This window comes from Cetorhinus maximus, chromosome 23 (assembly GCF_964194155.1).
Source record: "Cetorhinus maximus chromosome 23, sCetMax3.hap1.1, whole genome shotgun sequence".
NCBI lineage: Eukaryota > Metazoa > Chordata > Chondrichthyes > Lamniformes > Cetorhinidae > Cetorhinus > Cetorhinus maximus.
The window spans coordinates 41,831,688-41,856,257 of NC_135901.1; the positions used below are offsets into that span (position 1 = coordinate 41,831,688).

The window sequence follows — 24,570 nt, forward strand, 5'->3', positions numbered from 1 at the left end:
GGCCAAGCGGTCTAAGGCGCTGGATTACGGTTCTAGCCTCTACAGAGGCGAATCCCACCACGGCCAAACGTTCAGATGATCTACCTTTTGGGATCAACTCCATTGGGACCAACAGATCCCAGCTCACATTAAACCCAGCGGAGTGTGCGGTGTTTTATTTTGATAGGAAGAACGAGGTGAGACAACATAAATATCAGTTAAAGGCGGGGTGTGGAATTGCAGTCGTTGAGTTGCTCTTCCAGAAGGTCGGCATGTGAAGAACATGCTGAATGACTGTCTGATGTAGCCGTCTATGATTTTATACAAAAATCATTAATGCAAATCTGGGGCTTGGATTCGTGACTGAGTGGTTACGGTGACGGGTTTTGAATGCATTAGGATCTCCACAGGAAGGCTGGAATCCTGCCAATTACACTTCTTATCGTTCCTGAATTTTACAGTGTACCTGCACAATTAATTGTCCGAATAAGTTGAATAAAAATCATTTAAAACCTCCAGCGTTCTCTAATACCTATTCGTCTGCAAACATTCACAAAAGTTGCAGCGAGAAATGGAACAAAAACGGAACCAGGTTGGTGTCAGGCTTGATTTCTGGGTGTTTGTCTCTCCTTAGAGACAACCACATGCCCTTTGTCACTCTCGGTCTATATGTTTGTGTTTCTTCCTCTGTGCGTGTCAATGTGGTTCAGTTCCCCAAGGGCATGAACATATTCTTACCATCACAAACTTTATTCACATTAGTTTCAAATTTCACAGAGAAAAATATCAGGATGGAAGATGCGGGAGGAGTTTGCAATGTTTGGAATGAGGTGCAGTTAAAAAGTGGAAGATTCAGGGAGAAGTTTTCTTCTCAACACGAGGTATAGAACCAGATCTGGGAGGTATTTGTGTCAGTGTAAACAGTAAAGCCTCCCTTATTTCCCCTATATTTTGCCTTCCACAAACATCTCTGTGGTTAATGCTTTGCCACCTATCACAGCCCTTCTCTCATTCCCTATCTTCACCTCTATATTTGTTCCCGACCTGTTGCACGGGTGACATTTCCAGCTCTGAGGCAGAACTCCAGTTCTCACTCCACTGATTCTGGCAGAGATGAGCGTCTTGTGTTTTTCATCAAGTAACAACTTAGACTCATTTTAACAGTTTGCACGAGGTCAGTAAATCTGCATTCCCTGACCAGGAATCCAACCTGGACCACAGCAGTGAAAGCGTTGAATCATGACCACTATACCACCAAGAAAGCTACTCATAAGCCTCACAACGTGGCTCATCTATGCGACCTGTGCCTTTTATTTCTGTTTCAGACCTCTTTCACCAGAGACACATTTCATAAGAACATAGGAACATTAGAAATAGGAGCAGGAGGTCGGCCATTCGGCCCCTTAAGCCTGCCCCGCTATTCAATAAGATCATGGCTACTCTGCCCCAGGCCTCAACTCCTCTTTCCTGCCAGCTCCTCATAGCCCTGAATCCCCGATATTTCAAAAATCTATCTACGTCCTCTTTAAATACTCTCAGTGAGCTACCCTCCACAACTCTCTTGGGTAGAGAATTCCAAACATTCTCTACCCTCTGGGAGAAGAAATTCCTTCGCATCTCAGTTTTAAATGAGTGCCCCCTGATTCTATAAATATGTCCCCTGGTTGGAGGTTCCCCCATTAGTGGAAACATCTTCTCAACATCTATCCTGTCAACCTCCTCAGAATTTTGCACGTTTCAATAAGATCACCCCTCAGTGTTCTAAACTCTAATGAATAAAGTCTTCATCTGCTTCACAGTTCTTGATAAGTCAACCCCTTCATCCCAGTAATCAGCCTAATGAATCTCTTTTGAACTGCCTGCAATGCGAATATATGCTTCCTTAAATATGGGGACCAAAACTGTACACAGGACTCCAGGTGCGGCCTCACCAACACCCTGTACAGCAGTAACAAGACTTCCCGATTTTTAAACTCCAACCACGAGCAAAACAGGCCAAAATTCCATTTGTCTTCTTAATTACTTGCTGCACCTGCATGCCAAGTTTGTGTGTTTCATGCGTAGAAACACCCAGATCCCTCTGTGCTGCACTTTTTGGAGTCTCCCTCCATTTAAATAATATTCTGCCTTTTGATTCTTCCTACCAAAGCGTATGATCTCAAACTTTCCTACAGTAAACTCCACCTGCCAACTTTTGCCCACTCACTCAACCTATCTATACCCCTTTGAAGATTATTCAAGTCCTCATCACAACCTGACCTCCCACCTATTTTTGTATCGTCAGAACATTTGGATACATTACACTCTGCCCCCTCCTCCATGTCATTAATGTAGATAGTAAATAATTGAGTTCCTGGGACTGATCCTTGTGGCATTCCACTAGTTTCGTCTTTCCAATCTGAAAATTCCCGGCCCTCTGTCTTCTGTGTGTTAAATTGGGCTCTTTACATTACAGGGTCTGTGTAGGGTAATAGGGATCACGGTCTCTCACACACGGAAAGTTTCCCCGCTACATTGCAGCGTTTGTGTAGGGTAATAGGGATCATGGTCTCTCACACACGGAAAGTTTCCCCGCTACATTGCAGGGTCTGTGTAGGGTAATAGGGATCACGGTCTCTCACACATGGAAAGTTTCCCCGCTCGAAAAGGGGTAGAAGCATTAACAGAATTAAATGTAAGGAAAAGTTGCATCGTTCCCGTTTGTTGTTAAATAGTAACTGGATGCATCATCTCAAAACCATGTGGCATTTATACTTCTCCAGGTTTCGAATGATATTCTGAAAAATGCATGGCTTGGAAGAAAGAGAGAAAGATGGGGACGGATTTGCTGTAAGGCCGTTCGCACATGTGTGAGGTGTTGAATGAGCTGCTGATGTGCTCTGTCATCTGATGATTCTAATGTTAGATCAATTTCTCTGCCGCATGGCTAAGGGTTTCAGCCAAATTGTACTTCCACAAAACAAGGTTCTGAAGTACAATAAGACAGCACAGTTTGATATTCTAGGTCGTTCTGCAAGGAGCTGCGTGTTCTTTTTGTCGTCTAGTGATTCTCACATTTGCTTTACACGCCGAAAATTTCCTGAATCGAAACTCATTGAAGAACAGTGGAACTGGCAACATTTGTGGGAAATGTTCTTACCGCCATTGACAACCCGGATCTGTGTGACACTAAATGTTGATGGGGGAAAAACATTAACAGCTTCGCCTCTGAACCACCAACCTTTACAGTTAACAGCCGAACGCGCTGACCAATTGTGCTACAGGGACTGATGCAACTTTCTGTGTTCTTTGTACAGGTACAGCCAAGTCTCTTTGAACATCAGCACAACTTTCTCACCTCTTCAAACATGTTCTGCTTTGTTGTTTTTTTCAAACTATTTTTACGACCAAGTGAGTAACTTCAGACTTTGCTACATTTTTCTCCGTCTGTCATCTTGTTAGCCAATCACCTCTTATATATTACAAAAAACAGAAAATGCTGGCTAAACTCAGCAGGTCTGACATAATCTGTGGAGAGGGAAACCGAGTTAACGTTTCGAGTCCGTATGACTCTTCTTCAGACCTGAAAAGAAATAGAAAGTGATGGAATTTATGCTATTCAAGCGGGGCGGGGAGGGGGGCGGTGTGGGGCGTGTAGAGCAGGCGAGATTGGATAGAAGGTCAGTGATAGGTGGGGGCTGAGGAGAGATTGACAAAGGTGTCATGGACACAAGACAAAGGGACTGAAATTGCAGTGGTCAGGGCTGAAGAAGGTGCGGATAGTGGCATAAAAGTAAGGAAGCAGAATGTGTGAATAAAAGAACAAGGGTCAGCACTTTGTGAAAGAGCAACATGGAACAAGTAACAGGTGGCTCTATTTTGGGCTGGGGTGGGGGGAAGTGCGGTGGTTGGGAAAAAAGGATAGAAAAGGGGTTAAAAGGGGGGAATAAAATAATGAATAAATTAATAAAAATAAGTAAAAAAAAATAAAAATACATTTTTATAGCGAGATTTTAAAAAGGGTGAAATTAGAGGAGAGAGTTCACGGTCTGAAATTGTTGAACTCAATATTCAGTCCGGATGGCTGTAAAGTGCCTAATTGTAAGATGAGGTGTTGTTCCCCCAGTTTGCGTTGAGCTTCACTGGAACATTGCAGCAGGCCAAGGACGGACATGTGGGCTTGAGAGCAGGGTGGGTTGTTGAAATGGTAAACGACAGGAAGGTCTGGGTCATACTTGCGGACAGACCGAAGGTGTTCCACACAGTGGTCACCCAGTCTGCGTTTGGTCTCTCCAATGTAGAGGAGACCGCATTGGGAACAGCGAATGCACTGGACCAAATTGAAGGGGGTGTAAGTGAAGCGCTGCTTCACCTGAAAGGAGTGTTTTGGCCCTTGGAAAGTGAGGAGGAAGGCCCCTAAAGGGCCAACTGTCAGTTGTTCTATGTTGTTCTATGTTGTTCTTTTACAAAGTGCTGACCCTTGTTCTGCTATTCACACATTCTGATTTCTTGCCTTTATGCCACAATCAGTATCTTTTTTCACCCTTACCGCTATCATTAATTTTCCCTTTGTCTTGTGTCCCTGACTCCTTTGTCAACCCTCCCTGAGCCCCCACCTATCACTGACCTTCCCACCTGCTCCACCCAAACCCTCGTATAACTGTATAAACCCCATCACATTTCTGCTTCTCTTTCGATCTGAAGAGTCACAAGGACTCGAGACATTGACTCTGTTTCTCTCTCCACAGATGCTGTCAGATGGTGAGTTTTTGCAGCATTTTCTGTTTTTAATACAGATTTCCAACATCCACAATATTTTAATTTAAATGAAACTGCTTTTTCTATATTGTTCTGCAGTCTCTCAGCTTTCCACGTAACTTCACCATCGCAGCTGAAGGTTACCCATAGGTTCACAGAGAGAATTGAACTCACGCCCCATGACTTATAAGTCGAGTGTTGTAACCACTGAGCTATGGAGCCACCTATTAACTTAAGCACACGGAAAATGGACCATATTCAGTAAAATGAGGTGGAGGCTGAAGTTCCAGGTGGATGACATTTGATAGACCTGGAAATGTCTGAGATGGAGAACAGGAAGTTAAAAGATGCGACATGAAAGCGGCAGAATTTGATGTGTGTCAGTTACTTTCAGTGATGAATTTCTGCCGTGTGTCGCCTTGTCAGTTTCACAGGAGCCGCAGGGATGAGGTTGGTGGCACCTGGTTAAAATTAGGAATAATGAGAACTGCAGTCAGCAGGATTCAAACCTACAGGGGGAGAGACCAATGGATTTGAAATCCATCACCTTAAACATTCAGTCACGACTAACAGCAGCTTCCGAGCTCAAATGTGTCCTTGTCAAATCAGAAATGGCTACAAAATAAGTCACTCGGCCCATCGTGCCTGTGCTGGCTCTCTGGAAGAGCAACTCAACCAATTCCACACACCCGCCTTCCCCCCACAACAATTTATATTTGTATTGCCTCTCCGCATTTTTCCAAACAAAATAACATTCACAACCCGCCCTGTATTAAACTAGAATCTCCTCTTGTTCTCCGAAAGGGAATTCCTAAAGTTCCCCAAAATGGGAATATGACTTAAACTGTGGCAGTGCTGGGATTCGGATCCACCCCTCGAGGGACTGGAAGGAACCCAAGTCCAAATCTTCATGTTACTGGGTCGGGGAAACTTTGTTAATTAAGGGAAACTGTGCATGGATTCTGCAGAAACTCCTTCTTCAAAAGTGAATTAGACAGTTACTTGAAATAGAGAAAAATTAGGCTTATGGAGAGAGAGAAGTATATTGAGACGGATTGGTTCCTCTTTAAAAAGGAAACGGGCACAGAAGAGATGATCTAATGACCATCCAACCTGCTGTAACATTTGATGATGACATTGTTGTTCAGTCTGTCTTCAGCATTCCTAATGAGAACAGCCGAATTCCATTTCTTCAAAACAAAGACCCAAAAATGCTGTTGCGGAACTGCATTGTAGTCAGATGTACTGGGCTCCTTCCCAATGGAGTTTCTGTAGTGTAGTGGTTATCACGTTCGCCTTTCACGCGATAGGTCCCCGGTTCTAAACCGGGCAGAAACATTACCACAACTTACACATTTAAGTAACAGGAAAAGCTGCGTTGCTCCTTCTTGTTGTTGAATATTAGCTTAATGCAGTGTCTCACAGCCGTATTGCACTTGCTCTTCGCCTTATCTGTTGGAACTCACCGGGTAACAGGAGAGTTGGCGATTTCTGTCTTTTTTTGTTGTTTAATGATCCAATGACAACCCGGGACTGTGAGACAATGAATGCTTCTCCAGCTAACAGCAATCGCTGTTGTCATTGGCTGAAGAAGTCGGTTGTGTTCTAGAGAAACGTGTCATTTTGTCGGAGAAAAGTGTCTCTGTTGAAAGAGGTTTGGAATGGAAATAAAAGGCACAGAAAGCATGGATAATCTGGGCTGTAAAGCTGCAAACCTGGGGGTCTAGTGGTTAGGGTTCGGCGCTTATAAATGTCATGAGAATGATTAATATAAATATGCATTACTTCTTGATTGAAAATTGAAAGCGCATATCAGTTCCGCCTGAATAAGTGGAGTGAGAGCTGGAGTATTGCACCAGCGCCGGAATTGTCAGCCGTGCAACAGGTCGTGAACAAATATAGAGGTGAAGATAAGGAATGAGAGAAGGGCATGGCAGGCTGCAAATCACTGACGAAAGAGACGGTGGTTCACGGCAAAATATAATGGTAATAGGGGAGATTTCACTGTTTACATCGACACAAACCTCTCCCAGGTCTGGTTCCGAATCTTGTGCCAAATGACAAAAAAATTCTCACTGAATTTACTCAGTCCCATGACGTCAGAAGAGCTGAACACAAGTGAAGAAGGTGGATTTTGCTGGAATGGGTTGAAGATGATGGAATGACAGTGAAGGCAGCAGCAGTGGGGATGGAAATGAAACAATTATAGAAAGTTACTTTGAAACGGTAGTTGTGATTGGTTGATCAAGAGTGATATTTTTGCCAGTTTGAACAGCAGGAAGATAAATCTGTCCCATTCCCACCCACATTTTTCACTATCATCCCTTTCGTCAGTTTCTGTCTCAGGCCTTGTAACCTATCACAGTCCTTCCCTTTTGTCCTTTCACTCCCCTTCGCCTCTGGACTTGTTTTCCACCTGTTACATCTGTGACTTTTCCAGCTCTGATGAAAGATCATCCAGCTGGAAGATTAACTCTGTTTCTCACTCCACAGACGCTGCCAAACCTGGTTTCATTTAATCAGGAATTTCTGTTCATTGTGACAGTACACACAGTAGTAAGGAAAAGGATTTCCTTGACCGGGAATTGCCAGTGAAAGCACCAAATCCTCAGCACTGAACAGTCACAACTTCCAGTGAAGCAGAGGGCAATTTTAACTCAGAAACAACCAAATCGATTTTTCACAAAGTGGGACGGAGAAAGACTCAGTTTGAGCGGTGATACTGCTGGAGCAATGGAGAGCTGGGGGTCACCCATGGAAGCTGCAAAGTTTTCAGGAAAAATGGCGCCTAGCGTGGGGCTCAAATACATGGCCCCGGAATTTAGAGCTTCATGCTCTATCGATTAAGCTAACCGGACTAGCATTTAAAGCCGTTCATATTCCAAAATATATCAGTAGAAATCCTGATTTCAAGTTGGTGTTTCAGCTTGTTCTGAGTTTAACTCATGTGAATAAAGCTTGTGATGATAAAAATGTTTTCATCCCCTCAGGGAACCGAAGTACATTGACACAAACAGTTGATCACAGATAGACATTTACACTGAGAGTGACAGAGACCAAAGGAGAGGCAAACACCAAGAAAGCAAGGGCGACACCAACTTGGCCAATTATTGTTCCTTTCCAGACTCCAAATTGAGTAAATGTTTGCAGATGAATGGAAATGAAGAAACGCGGAAGGGAAACAGATAAAGCACACGGGAGTGTTGGAAGGTTTTTATTCAATTTAACCAATAACTAACCCTGGAGGCATCTAAAGGAAGATGTGCAGTCAGCCAGACTCAAACCTGCTTCAGGATACCCCAATGGATTTCAAGCCCATTACTTTAAACACTTGGCCCCAACTACAGGCCTTATGGTGATTTTAATGTTGTTCATATAACATCCCAGAACGGTTCTAGCAGCGACAGAGAGTATTCGGCTCCACATCTTCCCGGTCACCCTGCAATTTACACTGACTCTCCTTGTTCTTCCTACCAAAATGAAGATCTTAAAAGGACACCGACTTCGAGCCGATTCTGAGATGATGTGACTGAAAGGGCAACACACACAGGAGACTGGAGTCTAAACCCAACTCCCTGAGACCGTTCGGCCATGCTATCTCCACTCAATGCACACTAACCATTGCCTTGAGTGGTGTTTGCACTGAATTCCAACATAACCAAGATAGTCCATTTTACCTCCTGAGCCCCTCATAGTATCAGCTCCAAAGTTACCTCACAGATAGAGGCCATTCAGCCCGTGTCATAGCAACATAGGGCTCAGGAACAGAAGCAGGAATAGGCCATTCAGCCCTTTGAGTCTGTTCTGCTGTTCAATAAGGTCATGGCTGATCTTGTTGTGGGCTCAACTCCAATTTCCTGTCAGCCCGCCATAACCCTTGGCTCTCTTGTCTATCAAAAATCTGTCTAAGTCTGCCTTGAATAAATTCAATGACTCAGCCTCCAATGCTTTCTGGGAAAAATAATTCCACAGACTAACAACCCCCCGAGAGAGAAAAAAAACTTCTCATCTCCGTCTGAAAAGGGAGACCTCTTACTCTTCTGGAAACTAACTCGCCTGGTCCCACTCCCCCGCCTTTTCCCCGGAGACCTGGATTTTCTGTCCAATCCTCTCTTGAAATCCACGATTGAACCTGCCTCCCCCACACTCTCAGGTAGTGCATTCCAGATCTTAACCACTCGCTGTGTAACAGAGAAATCCCTTTAGAATTATTGGCTTCGGGACAATCAGAATATTTGGTAACAGACAAAACACTGAAAGTTTCAAAGGGAGACGGCAACTCTTGTAGGAGAGCTGGTTCCCGGTGACATGGATGTGTCTGCAGTGGGTGGGATCAGGCAGTTTCCATGTATCCACGATGAATGTCCCAAATTTAATTTTGGGAGAATGAAATTGATAGAGAACAATTGCCATTCTGGTAGCAGCAATCTGAAGCTTTAACTCACTGACCCCCTGCTTTAGGGGATCTCGAAGAGTCAACTTTCATCAGTCTCTGTTGCACAATTGATCAGTGCATTCAGCTGAGAACTGAAAAAAATCGGTGGTTTGAGGCCACCCAGGGGTGAATCCGTCGTCGTTTTCTCCCCATCAACATTCATTACCACACATGTCTGGCTGGCTCTGTGGCTCTGAAACCACAGGAAAATATCGCCCAACATTGCAAGCTCGACTTTTACCCTCTGAGTTCCCACAACAATCTTCATTTCTGAACTTTCATTTCAAAGAATATTCTGAGTATTCATTTTAAAGAAAATAAACGATCATGTAGCTCCATCTAGCCCAATAGAAATCTATGAAGTTATTGGATCAAACAAACGCATCAATTTTTCTCTCTTCCTCAGCTCCACAGTGAGTGAGACAGGGAAATGCAGCAATTATCCAGCCCAACACTCCCCAATCAGCCGCTGCCAGAAGAAACATTTTTTTAAAACTGTTATTATTTTGCTGAATTTTATTATGAGAAAGAGTGAAGAATCAGGGAGGTGGTGGCTTAGTGGTATTGTCACTGGGCTAGTAATCCAGAGACACAGGGTAATCCTTTGGGGGCCAGGGTTGGAATCCCACCTGGAATTGAAAGTCTAATGGTGACCATGGAACGATTGTCATAAGAACTCATCTGGTTCACTAATGTCCTTTAGGGAAGCAAGAATGACACCAACCTGTTTCTGTTTTTGTTCTATTTCCCAGTGCAAGTTTCATGACTGTTTTCGTGAATGAACGGAAATATGAAAACTCTCGAATGTTTGGTTGGAGTAGATTCAATTTAACTGATAATTAACTCTGCAGACAGAGAGTTAAAACCAGGGAAAATGGGAAGCGGAAAACCCCAATGGATTTGGACTCCAACGCCTTAACCACTCGGCCACGACGACTGGTCCTCTGCACAGTTTAATGTTGTTGGTATAAAATCATAAATGCCTACAGCAGAAAAGGAGTAAATTCGGCCCATTGTGTCCGTGTCGGCTCTCTGGAAGAGCAAGTTAACTAATTTCATAATCCCACCGTTTTCCCACAGCAATTTATATCGATCCTGTCCCTCCTCGTCCTTCCTGTAAAAATAAAACACCGCATACATACCCCTAAATAAAATTTGAGCTGGCACGTGTTCGACCTGCTGTTCGAACAGCTCATGTACAACTTGCAATTTCCAAAACCCACCAACCTCATCACTGCGGCACCTGTGAAACTGACAATGGAACACACGGCTGACATTCATCACTGAAAGTAACTGACATACGTCAAATTGTAAACGCTTCCATGTTGCAGATGTTTCTGCTTCTGTCCCTGCCTCGCCTCCAACTCCCTGTGCCTGTTAAGCTCCCAGGTCAATTAGCTTCTTGATGCAGGCAATGTCAGTTCACGAACCCAATTTTTCCCTGGAAAGCAGGGACAGGGAATGTAAGACACGAGGCTTTGAGTCGGGATGGGTTGACAGGAGCTCATTTTCCTGATTGTCCGAGATACTGATTACACGAATATGCACAGTGTCAATTATCCACAGCCAGACTCTCCTTCCAATCTTGTGCACCTTGTTAAGCTTTGAAACTGTTAATATTTTCACACTGGATTTCAATTGAAGAAAGCGGAGCTGGGATGAGTTTATGTTCAGTCAATGTACTGCAAGAAGGTACACAACAGGCTCATGATAAAAGTGCCTATTTTGAAAGGGTTGCTCCATCTCCATATCATTATGTTTATGCAGAAGCCCTGTAAAAGGTGCAAGAAAGGTTTACTGGAGTGATGCCAGAACTGAAAAGTTATAATATTCAAGAACGATTGAACAGGTTAAACAGGTTTTCTCTGGAAAGCAGGGTGAGGGATGACTTGATCGAAGCTGTTAATATTAGAAAAGTGTTTGGAAGATGTTTCCTCTTGCGGATAGACAAGAATGAATATAACTTAGTCACCAATAAATCCAACGTCCATTTCAGAAGCAAAGTCTTTGACCAGAGATAAAGGCTGAAAATGATAGAAGTACTCGGAATATCTGGGAATTTCTGTGGATTGAGAGTCAGAGTTATGTTTTAAGGTCTGTGCACTGACTCAGTACAACCCTGCTGAAAAGTCACACACCTGAGAGGAAAAATATGTCTCTCTCCACTGACGTTACCAGTCCTGTTTCGAATTCCAAAATGTCCTGTTTTTATTTCAGATTTACAGCATCGCTTTTCTCTTTTCCTTGGATGAAAATGTAGAACACATTTCCAGAAGAATTTGAAATCCAAGTCGGAGTTGCACACTCCTGGGTAAAGTCACACGTTGAAAACATTATTCACCAGCTGAATGTGCAAATGATTCACTTGATCATCTGATGAGTTGACACAGCAGCAGTCACATCTGTTGGAGAAAATTCTGGTAGTTCACGTGTGCAAAGTTTGGTCACCAGTCACCAGAGGCTTTAAAAGTTCAAAAGATTTAAGCCGCAATAGGCACATTCTTACTGGCAAGACGGAGTTTAAATGTTCAGTGTGTGGAAAGAAAAATAACTTCTTCACCTCACCTGCTAAGAATCCAGTGAATTGACATCTAGCTGTAAGGGTTTGTTCTGTTGTTAATTACACCCAGGACAGAAGTGTGGTAGAGGCATGTGCACTTTGTTACCTCAATTGATATAATAATTTTATATTTTGACCCTAAATCTCCAGTCATTATCGGATCATGAAACAGTATCGGCTTCTAATGGCGGACCTGTCACCCAGCATTCACAGCGGGAAAGAATATGCCTGATACAGAGTCCAGCGTTCGGCGCATGCGCATTGCGTAGTGTTATTGTCACATGCGTATTGTTGTCTCCTACCTGCGCATGCGTGGTTCTGTCTTGTGACCAGAGCAGCAGAGAGCGGGTAAGAAAATGGCGAGGGCAGCAGAGCAACAGAGTTAGTGGGTGGACGGGAGGAATGGAGCCAGCGGAATGGGCAGGGAGGTTTCATAAACACTTGGTGCAGGCCACAGAGCCTTAATCAGAAACTACCGGCCTCATGTTTGCAGTGAACAGACCGGAAATGACAGTGTCTCTCCCTCTGCTCGGCCCGGGAGAGCGGCTGTGCAACAGGGCGCATGCGCGGTCATATTCGTCCAGGTAGCAGGAGGAGCGAATGTTGTGCATTTCTATCCTGAACTCACAGGGATGGATTTTGGAAACTCCTTTTACAGGGGGTTAGAAGGGGAGAATTTACACACCGCAAACTCAAACCAAGAGGAATTTTTGTCTCTTGCAATTTCTATCCTGCAGTGACAGTGATGGATTTTTTTTATAATCTCCTTTTTACAGAATGTAAAATGGGAAGGATTTACAGATGGGAAACTCAAACCAAACATCACATCAAGATCTAACAGAGTCACTCAATTCATCAGGACCTGAATATTATCTGTCTCTGACTGTGAGCATTGAGTTCCAGCTCACTCAATCACTCACTGTGTAATTTTTTTTCCTCGCCTCAAATCTTAAATCTGTGTCTGTAATCCTTTTATGATCCACTAATGTGAACATCTTTATCTACCTTATCTCAACCTATCATAAACTTATACACCTCCATAAAATCTCCCCTCAACCTACTTTGCTCCAAGGAGAACAACACCAGTTTCTCCAAACTAACCTTACAACTAAAATCCCTCATCCATCGATCCATTCTGGTAAATCTCCTCTGTACCCTCTCAAGGACCCTCACATCCTTCATAATGTGTGGTGATCACTGGTTTGCACAGACCCAGATGTTCTGTGCCCATGTGTGTGACACCATCACACATTGACAATTACACGGTGAAATCATCCCGCTCCCTGGGTATTTCCTCATCTGGAAGATTTTTCTCTGATTCCAGTGCTTCTGATATCTTTCCAGCTGCAGGATCCAGCAGGAGATTTTAAATTTAAAAGCTGTATTGTTCCAGAGTTGAGTATTTTTGACTATTCATCTGCAGTTGAGAGCTTTTAGTGCTGTGCTCTGTTATCTGTTTCGTGGCTTCATGACTCTAGGGCTGGTGTGGTTCCTTTACTGTGGATCTGAATCCATGTCCATCTATTGCTTTTTTTCATCCTCTGCCCTCCCTGATCACCTCTCTGCCATTTTCTAACTTTCTATGTCACTAATTACGAGTGTATTTTAACTATGTTTAGGATTTTACTGTTCCTTCTGCCAACTGTGTCTAAATGAGGTTTCCACTGCTGCCCATCCCCTGACTATGTGCTGCTGGCTCACCAGCTTTATCTTCCCACAGTATCTTTCAGGAATTGTTTTTCCTGCGCTACAGTCCATTTCTCTTCCACTTTAGCGCCTGTGTTGACCATCAAATTCTTCCCACCCTGAAATGGTAAATCATTAATTCTATTGTGTAATGGAACGTACCAAGGTGTTTCACCGGAGTGTTAGAAAGCAACATTTGGCACTGAGCCACATGAAGAGATATCAGGGCAGATGGACAAAAGTTTACTGAAAGAGGAAGGTTTTATGGATTATCTTAAAGGAGGAAAGTGAGGTGGAGAGGTTTAGGGAGGAAGTCCCAGAGGTTGTGGCCTTGGCAGCTGATGGGGGAGACACGGAAAGTGGAGCAGTTAAAATCAGGAATGCTGAGCAGGTCAGAATAAGAGAAGTGTAGATATCTCGAAGGGTTGTGAGGCTGGAGGAGATTACAGAGGTAGGGAGCGAGAGACCATAGAGGGATTTGAAAACGAGGATGAGAAATTTAAAATTGAGGTTCTCCTTAACCCAGAGGCTTTGTAAGTCAGTGGATACAGGGGTGATGGGTGAACAAGACTTGGTGCGAGTAAGCAGAGTTTTGTATTACAGGGAGGTTGAATGTGGAAAGCCGGCCGGGAGTCTCTTAGGATAGTTATGTCTAGAGGGAACAAAGGAATGGATGACAGATTGAGCAATTACATACAGGGCTATGCGGATAGTGTGGGAAAAAGACTTTAATCAGATTTAATGGCAGAGCAGGCTCGATGGGCTGAAGGGCCTACTCCTGCTCCTATGTCCCTATCAATGTCTGGTTCAGCCTCACACATTTGTCAGGGAGAGGGATGGAGCTGGTGGTCAGGGAGTGGAGTTTGTAGCGGGGACTGAAGACAATGGCTTCAGTCTTCCCAATATTGAAAAGCAGGAAATTTCTGTTGATCCAGACAAGTCAGGATGGTGTGTGACTAGGAAGGGATCTTGGAGATGATGGTGTTCACACACACCTGCGACCCTGTTCCTTTAGGTGGTGGAGGTTGAGGTTTCTGGAGACTTTGTCAAAGTTCTTGTTATGTTGCAGGTATCCCTTCACACTCTGCCCCTCCCACCTCTGTCTTCCTCTCCTCCCTTGTAGGCCAGAGTCTTGTGTAGGCCCAGACTGGGTGGCAGGTTCCCTTCCCTGAAGGACATTAGTGAACCAGTTGGGTTTTTATGACAATCCAGCAGTTTTCATGGTCACTTTTTCCTCGTGCCGGCTCCACAAATTCCCAGATTCATTCAGCTCAATTTCACAACCTGCCTTTGTGTTTTTGTGGGTTTTCTCTCACTCCCTTTTTTCTGTTTTAAATCAATTTCACAGGTTATTAGAAGGGGAGGATTTGCAGTCAGGAAACTGAAACCAAACATCACATCAGGATCTGTCGGAGCCGGCTAATTTATTGAAACCTAAATATCATCGGATTTTGAACATGGAAGGAAAAGGCACCGTTCACAATAGGGAGATACCGTGGAAATGTGGGGATTGTGGGAAGGGATTCAGATACCCGTCTAAGCTGGAAATACATCGCCGCACTCACAATGGGGAGAGGCCATTCACCTGCTCTGAGTGTGGGAAGGGATTCAGTCAGTCATCCAGCCTGAAGACCCACCAGCGAGTTCACACTGATCAGAGGCCTTTTAAATGTTCAGACTGTGGGAAGTGCTGGAAAGCGTCTGAGGAACTGATGCGTCATCAGCGTGTTCACACTGACGAGAGACCGTTCAGGTGCTCTCAGTGTGGGACTGGGTTCAGATGTTCATCTCATCTCACAGGACACCAGCGAACTCACTCAGGGGAGAGGCCGTCACCTGCTCTGAGTGTGGCAAGGGATTCATTACCTCATCCAGCCTGCTGAGACACCAGCGAGTTCACACTGATGAGAGGCCCTTTCAATGTCCAGACTGTGGGAAATGCTATAAAAGCTCTGGGACGCTGATGTGTCATCAACGCATTCACACTGACGAGAGACCGTTCAGGTGCTCTCACTGTGGGACTGGGTTCAGGTGGTCATCTCAACTCACTGTACACCAGCGAGTTCACACTAGGGAGAGACCGTTCACCTGCTCTGAGTGTGGGAAGGGATTCACTCAGTCATCCTGCCTTCTGACACACCAGCGAGTTCACACTGGGGAGAGGCCGTTCATCTGCTCCGAGTGTGGGAAGGGATTCACTAAGTCATCCCATCTGCTGACACACCAGTGAGTTCACACGGGTGAGAGACCGTTCACCTGTTCCGGATGTGGCAAAGGATTCACTTGCTTATCCCATCTGCTGAGACACTAGTGAGTTTACACTGGGGAGAGACCGTTCACCTGTTCCAGGTGTGGGAAAGGATTCACTCGGTTATACCATTTACAGAGACACCAGCAAGTTCACAAATAACTACACTGACTGGATATTGTTGTGAAATCACACCCAGGACTTATCCATGTTCATTGGGTTCTCTTTCTGCTGATGTTAATAAACTCCAGGTCAGTTATAGGGAGTAATATCCTGGATAAAAGTCAAATAAATCAGCTTTGTGTTAAACTCACCATGTGTCCAGTCTTTTTAATCTCTCAGACACAAGTTAGTTCCTTTTGAAGGGCTCTTCCTCACCCCCGTCTCCTTCATCCTCACCTCCAACAACAAGTGTGAGGAGCTCATGGGGCAGAAAACTACGCTCGGTGGGCGAGTGTCCCGACGTCATCGCGCAGTCCCCAAATATTTCACCAACAATTAAGAAGCCTGTAAGGCCACTAAGAAGTTAATTAAATTCAAATTTAAGCTGCCCATCGAACCTAATGGTTGGCGGGCGGGCGAAAAGGCCAAGCGGCCTTTACCTTTTTCAGGAAAACTCATCCACGGGCGGGACGAGGTCACCTGAAGCAAATCAAATTTTACACTTGAATTAAAAGCATGAAACAAAAACAGAAAATGCTGGAAAAACTTAGCAGGTCTGACAGCATCTCTGGAGAGACAAGCCGAATTTTTCTTCTTTGCAAAAGTATTTTGCTTTTATCTTACTTAATTCACTGCCATTTCTCTTCCAGGAATGCCGACCTTGAAGAAGTACTGCTCTGCAGTATTTTGCTTTTATCTTATTAATTAAAAACATGTCCCTGCTCATGTGACAGAGTGATACGAGGGGACATGTTTCCTAACATGTATAAAAGCTTTAATATATATTTTTACAAATCAATCCATCTCCCAGAGATAGCTCTCTGCATCAGGGAGATTATGTAGCTCGCTCTTGCGTGCATGCCCAAAGGTCACACTCGCCCAGCTCGCACTGCTCCCCCCGCCCGCACAGGCAGCGCTGAGCACTGCTGCTCACGTTTCACGCAGCGCAGGCCTTAATTGGCCCCCAGTATGAAATTGCCTTCCGGGCCTGATTGCAGGCAGCGGTCAGCTTCCCAACTGCCCCACTCGCCCCCGCCGAGCCCGCACGCCAAGGGCAAAATTCTGCCCATGGAGCTTCTTTGTCCCTAAGATTGAGACAATCCGATCAGCTGCCTCTGCTGCTTCCCTCCCTTCCACTCGCCCACCGGGACAAACTGTCTGTAAAGATCCCACGTATCTGAGTCCTGAACTCACATCTTTCTCCAGTATCTCTCCCACCTCCCCTCGTGCCCTCTCAGTGCTCATCTTGTCCATGAGACCCACTTTCTGCTGTACTGACCTCACTCTCACTGAACTACTGATCATCCAACTTCTCCATGTTAGCTGATATTATTCACAGTTTTGTCTCTCTGCTGGTACTGACCCTCTCACCTTTTAATCCACCGTCCTGACCCATCCTAAAAACAGGATCTATCCTTGGCCCCTCCTATTTCTCATCTCCATGCTGCCACTAGGTGACATCGTCCAAAAGCACCGTGTTAGTTTTCACATGTACACTGACAACACCCAGCTCTACCTCACCACCATCCCTCTCCATTCCTCCACTGTCCCTAAATTATCAAACTGCTTATCCCACACCCAGTACTGGATGAGCAGGAATTTCCTCCAATTGAAAATTGAAGACAGAAGCCATTGTCTTCAATCACTACTACAAATTCCAACCTGTAAGTACTGAGACCATCCCGATGAGTTATCATAGGGGTACATTAGCCGATGTGTATCAAGCCAGGAATCTTTCTTCCTAAACAAGGGAGAGAGAAAGAGAGAACTATTCTTGTAATGTTCAATACATTTCTGAAGATTTTATAAGGTTATTAGACAGTGATTTCTCACAGATCTCTCCACCTTGAGAAGGGAATATCCTTTCTGACTTCTCACAACTGGTTTCTGACTAACCTCACTATTTCTAAGCTCCGAGCTTGGTTTCCTAATTTCTTGATGACAAACTGTAGATAACATACTAAAGCTACTAGAATGATCAGAATCAGCAACACAAACACTTGACCTGCCACCAAGAATAAATGTCAAAACTTTTCCACTAAAATGTGATAACTATCGAATTAGATTCATCTTCAGCATCTGCTGATCATCTCACACAATTCTAAATTATAGACATGTTGTAATTACATCTGGTTCAAACATAAGTTCATGCACGGACTTTAAAGATTCTCCAGCTCTGTTCACCTGCATCCACTTCATGGATATTTTCTAAATCCAGATTCTATTCCCCTCTTCAAATTGATTTGACTCACTTTGATATGTTCAATGTGTTTAATTCTTTCCTGAATGTTTGAGAGACAATTTTTATCTGGAATATGTGTTACTGTATTGATAATTTAAAACATTGTTTTATTCTACTGGCCACAATAATCACTCATGTCCTGTTTTTTCCTTCTTCATTCATGGGATATGGGCTTCGCTGGCTGGGCCAGCATTTATTGCCCACCGATATTTTCGCTTGAGAAGGTGATGTTGAGCTGCCTTCTTGAACCACTGCAGTCCATGTGGTGTAGCTACACCCACAATGCTGTTAGGAAGGGACTTCCAGGATTTTGAACCAACGACAGTGAAGGAATGGCAATATATTGCCATTTCAGGATGATGAGTGACTTGGAGGGGAATTTCCAGTTGGTGGTGTTCCCATCTATCTGCTGCCCTTGTCTTTCTGGATGGTGCTGTCGAAGGAGCCCTGGTGAATTCCTGCAGTGGTCATCATCAAAGCCCATCTACTGTCATACATTTTCCACCACTTGGCCCGTAGTCCTGTAAGCTGTGGTGTTTCAAGTGTTCGTCTAAATACTTCTTAACTGTTGTGAGGGTTCCTGCCTCTACCACTTCCTCAGGCACTGAGTTCCACATTTCACCTGGGCCTGGGGATTTATCCACTTTTAAGGCCGCCATTAGAGACTGAGTCTCAGTTAATCATTGTCTGAATCTGGGGCTGGGAGGGGGAGATTCTGTTAGCAAATGGATTGAAAAATAAGAAAGACCAAGTCCCAGCTCGTACCATTCGCACCTTATGATAACATAGTTATGGGTAATCTTGAGGATAGATGGAGTTGCATTAGAAGCATTTCAGGGAAGGTTCACTCAGTTGATTTCTGGGATGAAAGCGTTGTCTTTTTTAAAAATTCATTCATGGGATGTAAGCTTTGCTGGCAGATTCCAGATAGACCCCACCCTCTGGGTGAAAAGAAAATCCTCAAATCCCCTCTAACCCTTCTGCCCCTTTCCTTAAATCTATGCCCCCCTGAGTATTGACCACTCCACTAAAGAGAAAGATTTCTTCCTATCCACCCTATCTATGCCCCTCATAATTTTGTACACCTCTACCAGGTCCCCCCTCAGCCTTCTCTGCTCTGAGGAAAACAACCCCAGCCTATCTAGTCTCTCTTCATAGCTGAAACTCTCCAGCCCAGGCAACATCTTGCGTTAATCTCCTCTGCACCCTCTCCAGTGCATTCACGTCCTTCCTATAGTGTGGCAAACAGAACTGCACAGAGTACTCCAAAAGTGGCCTAACTAATGCTTTATACTGCTCCATCATAACGTCCCTGCTCTTGCATTCAATGCCTCGACTAATATGTCGACAATGTTTGACACCAGGATGATTTATTTAACCTTTATCCAGAATATTAAACTCCAGCCCAGTTACAGGGATTCTTAACATCAGCAGAAACAAACCCCAGCTGTCGGAGTGGGCATGGTTCAGTCCTGGATGTGATTAACAGCAGCAATAACAGCAGAGTCCAACCCTGGGAGTCACTTGTGAATACACTGGTTTGTCTGCAGGGTGGATGAATGACTGAATCCCTTCCCACACACGGAACAGGTGAACAGTCTCTCTCCAGTGTGAACTCGCTGGTGTTTCAGCCGGAGGGATGGGTGAATGAACCCCTTCCCACACACGGACCAGGTCAATGGCCTTTCTCCAGTGTGAACCCGCTGGTGTGTCAGCAGATCCATTTTGCTTTTAGAGCTTTTCACACAGTCGGCACATCTAAAAGGTCTCTTTTTAGAGTGAACACGTTGATGTGAAGTGAGCTGGGTTAGTTGAGAGAATCTCTTCCCACACTTGGAGCAGTTGAATGGTTTCTGCCCAGTGTGAACTTGCTGGTGTGTCAGCAGAATCTTTCTGCTTTTAAAGCACTTTTCACAGTCAGAACGTTTAAAAGGTCTCTTGTCAGAGTGAACAAGTTGATATGAACTGAGGGTACTGATCTGAGTGAATCCCTTCCTACAGTCAGTGCAGTGAACGGCCTCTCTCCAGTGTGAACTCGCTTGAGTGTCAACGGGTTGGATAACTGAGTAAATCTCTTCCCACACTCAGAGCAGGTGAATGGCCTCTCCCCAGTGTGAGATCGCTGTTGTATCAGCAGATTCCTTTTGCTTTTAAAGCTCTTCTCATAGTCGCAACACTTAAAAGGTCTCATGTCAGAACGAAAAAATTGAGGATAGTGAGGTGGGTTAGCAGAGTGAATCCCTTCCCACACTCGGAGCAGATGAAAGGCCTCTCCCTAGTGTGAGTGCGCTGATGAGTTTCCAGCACAGATGGGGATCTGAATCCCTTCCCAAAGTCCCCACATTTCCACGGTTTCTCCAATGGTGTCAGTGTCCCCATGTCTCTCCATGTTGGACGATCAGTTGAATCCTTGTCCACACACAGAACATTTGCACAGTTTCTCCCCGCTGTGAATGGTGAGATGTTTTTTTCAGATGGTGTAACAGGTTAAAGCTCTTTCCACAGTCAGTTCACTGGAGCACTCTCACTTGGGCGTGTCTGTGTCTCGGTGCTTTTCCAGTCACACCGATGTTTGAAATCTTTTCCCACAGACAGAATAGACAAATATTTATCCTTCCACAATCAAAGATCAATGATATTCAGGTCCAACGTCGGGAATTATAGACCAGTCAGCCTGACATCGGTAGTGGGTAAAATTCTAGAGTCCATTATAAAAGATTTAATAGCTGAGCACTTGGTAAACAGCGGCAATATGGAACAGTCAGCATGGATTTACGAAAGGGAAATCATGCTTGACAAATCTACTGGAATTTTTAGAGGATGTAACTAGTAGAGTTGATGAGGGGGAGCCAGTGGATGTGGTTTATTTGGACTTTCAGAAGGCCTTTGACAGTGTCCCACATAAGAGATTATCGTATAAAATTAAAGTGCTTGGGATTGGGGGTTGTGTATTTATATGGATAGAAAACTGGTTGGCAGGCAGGAAACAAAGAGTAGGAATAAACACATCTTTTTTCAAATGGCAGACAGTGACTAGTGGGGTACCACAGGGATCGGTGCCGGGACACAGCTATTCACAATATATGTTAATGATTTGGACGAAGGAGCTAAATGTAATATCTCCATATTTGCAGATGACACAAAGCTGAGTGGGAGGGTGAGCTGTGAGGAGGATGCAGGGATGCTTCAGTGTGATTTGGACAATCTGAGCGAGTGGGCAGATGCATGGCAGATGCAGTATAATTTGGATAAATGTGAGGTTCTCCACTTTGGTAGCAAAAACAGGAAGGCAGATTATTACCTGAATGGCTATAAATTGAGAGAGGGGAATGTGCAACGAGACCTGGTTATCTTCGTACACCAATCGCTGAAGGTAAGCATGCAGGTGCAGTAGGCAGTAAAGAAGGCAAATGGCCTTCATCGTGAGAGGATTCGAGTAAGGGGCAGGGGTGTCTTGCTTCAATTATTCAGGACCTTGGTGAGACCACACCTGGAATATTGTGTGCAGTTTTGGTCTCCTTATCTGAGGAAGGATGTTCTTGCTATAGACAGAGTGCAGCGAAGGTTTACCAGACAGGTTCCTGGGATGGCGGGACTGACATATGAGGAGAGATTGAGTTGGTTAGGATTATATTCACTGGAGTTCAGAAGAATGAGGGGGGATCTCCCAGAAACCTATACAAGTCTAACAGTTCTAGACAGGGCAGATGCAGGAAAGATGTTCCCAATGGCGGGGGATTCCAGAACCTGGGGTCACAGTCTGAGGATACGGGGTAGACCATTTAGGACTGAGATGAGGAGAAATGTCTTCACCCAGAGAGTGGTGAGCCTGTGGAATTCGCTACCACAGGAAGTAGTTGAGGCAAAAACATTGCATCCTTTCAAGAAGGAGTTCAATATAACTCTTGGGGCGAAAGGGATCAAGGCTATGGGGAGAAAGCGGGAGCAGGCTATTGAGTTGAATGATCAGCCATGATCATAATGAATGGTGGAGCAGGCTCGAAGGGCAGAATAGCCTACTCCTGCTCCTATTGTCTATGTTTCTATCTTTCCTGGTGAATCGAGTGACACTGTCAGATCTTGATGTGATATTTGGTTTTATTTTCCTATCTACAAATCATCTCCCTCTTGTACCCTGTAAAAGGAGTCTACAGAAATCTTCACTGTAAATACAGGATAGAAATTCAAAACAGAAAATTCGAGTTTCATTAGTACATTCTTCACCCAATCATGTGGACCAATCAAACTGAAAGAAGTTCAAATCAGCAACAAAGTCCCAATAAAAGCAATTGGAACCTTCCTAACTAAACCAGAATGTTGTTTCCAGTGTCTATGAGACATTCTGTACCCTGAGGTGCCCACTGGATGTGGAAGGTATCAAACGCACTGGTGGACAACACATGTTGCCTCACCGGGGACACCCAGGCATTGACAAGACCAGGGAAGAGAGGTCAGCAGCCGGTGTGACCACCCCCATGTGTGTCACCCATCCTGGGTCGTGAAATTCCTGTTTTAAACAGGCCCTTGAACAGTTACAGGAGAAGATTCTCTGATTTATCCACAACACCCCCTCCACCACCCCCACTCCCCCACCCCCACCCCACACCACCCTTTACACTGGGCAGCCAGAGATTAGGATTGTGGGGCTGAAGTATCGCCAGAGGTTGAGGATCAGCACCTCTCACCCTGAATATGTAAATGGCCCATGGACTCACTCACTGTTACATCCACAACATGGCTGCGCATGCGCCCTGCTCCCTGCTGAAACAGGATGGCGGCCGTTAACCTGGGTCTGGGTCTTGGTAAACAAAATTAAAAACTCAATAAAATTAGAGATCAAATTATAGAGAAACCTGAATGTAACAGAACATCCATTATCCACCGGAAAGATGGGGATTGGGAATTGTCCATCTCAGTCTCGTCAATAGATACTTAATGAGGGGACATTATTCTCTGTGTCTTTCCCGGACATGGAGATGGAAAAGGGGCAAATGAATGAACTTTAAACACCTCGTCCACTTGGCACAGAAACTGTCTGAAACTCCGAATAGAAACCACATGGAACAAAATACTGACAAGTACTCAACTGTTGGCTAAAAATAAATAAAAAATATACATTGGGGGAGACGGTTCCACAGTGGGAAACAAAAACAGAATTACCTGGAAAACCTCAGCAGGTCTGGCAGCATCGGCAGAGAAGAAAAGAGTTGACGTTTTGAGTCCTAATGACCCTTCAGCAGAACTGAGTAAAGTTAGGAGAGGGGTGAAATATAAGCTGGTTTAAGGTTGTGGGGGTGGGGGAGATGGGGGGGGGATGGGGAGAGAGAAGTTGGGGGGTGGGTGGTAGTAGGGACAAGAAAGCAGTGATAGCAGCAGATAATCAAAAGATGTCACAGACAAAGGAACAAAGACGTGTTAGCAGGACACTCAAGGTACAGCTCTAGTGGGGGTGGGGTGGAAAGACTGACAGGGCATTACAGGTATAGATTTAAAAATAATGGAAATAGGTGGGAGAAGAAAAATCTATATAAATTATTGGAAAAAACAAAAGGGAGGGGCAAGAAATGGAAAGGGGGTGGGGATGGAGGAGGGAGTTCAAGATCTAAAGTTGTTGAATTCAATATTCAGTCCGGAAGGCTGTAAAGTGCCTAGTCGGAAGATGAGGTGCTGTTCCTCCAGTTTGCGTTGGGCTTCACTGGAACAATGCAGCAAGCCAAGGACAGACTTGTGGGCAAAGGAGCAGGGTGGAGTGTTAAAATGGCAAGCAACAGGGAGGTTTGGGTCTTTCTTGCGGACAGACCACAGGTGTTCCGCAAAACGGTCGCCCAGTTTGCGTTTGGTCTCTCCAATGTAGAGGAGACCACATTGGGAGCAACGAATGCAGTAGACTAATTTAGGGGAAATGCAAGTGAAATGCTGCTTCGCTTGAAAGGAGTGTTTGGGCCATTGGACGGTGAGGAGAGAGGAAGTGAAGGGGCAGGTGTTGCATCTTCTGCGTGGTCATGGGGAGGTGCCATAAGTGGGGGTTGAGGAGTAGGGGGTGATGGAGGAGTGGACCAGGGTGTCCCGGAGGGAACGATCCCTACGGAATGCCGTCAAGGGGGGTGAAGGGAAGATGTGTTTGGTGGTGGCATCATGCTGGAGTTGGCGGAAATGGTGGAGGATGATCCTTTGAATGCGGAGGCTGGTGGGGTGATAAGTGAGGACAAGGGGGACCCTATCATGTTTCTGGGAAGGAGGAGAAGGCATGAGGGAGGATGCGCGGGATATGGGCCCTACACGGTTGAGGGCCCTGTCAACGACTGTGGATGGAAAACCTCGGTTAAGGAAGAAGGACGACATGTCAGAGGAGCTGTTTTTGAAGGTAGCATCATCAGAACAGATGCGACGGAGGCGAAGGAACTGAGAGAATGGGATGGAGTCTTTACAAGAAGCGGGGTGTGAGGAGCTGTAGTCGAGGTAGCTGTGGGAGTGGGTAGGCTTGTAATGGATATTGGTGGACAGTCTATCATCAGAAATTG

At 44.9% G+C, this 24,570-nt stretch overlaps 1 protein-coding gene and 1 non-coding gene across 2 annotated transcripts in view; one reads left to right on the forward strand and one right to left on the reverse strand.

Annotated features, from left to right (window-relative positions):
- The window catches only part of LOC144698000 (uncharacterized), a 95,318-nt gene that overhangs the window by 61,595 nt on the left and 9,153 nt on the right, over positions 1-24,570 (reverse strand). Inside the window, exons 2-3 of the mRNA XM_078569946.1 lie at positions 22,769-22,847; positions 19,611-19,668 (exon numbers count right to left, since the gene is read on the reverse strand). Coding sequence (XP_078426072.1) covers positions 19,611-19,668; positions 22,769-22,847 — 137 coding nt within the window. The remainder of the gene's footprint in view (positions 1-19,610; positions 19,669-22,768; positions 22,848-24,570) is intronic.
- trnae-uuc (transfer RNA glutamic acid (anticodon UUC)) lies at positions 5,982-6,054 on the forward strand. Its single transcript has one exon. It is a non-coding gene; the product is annotated as a tRNA-Glu (tRNA).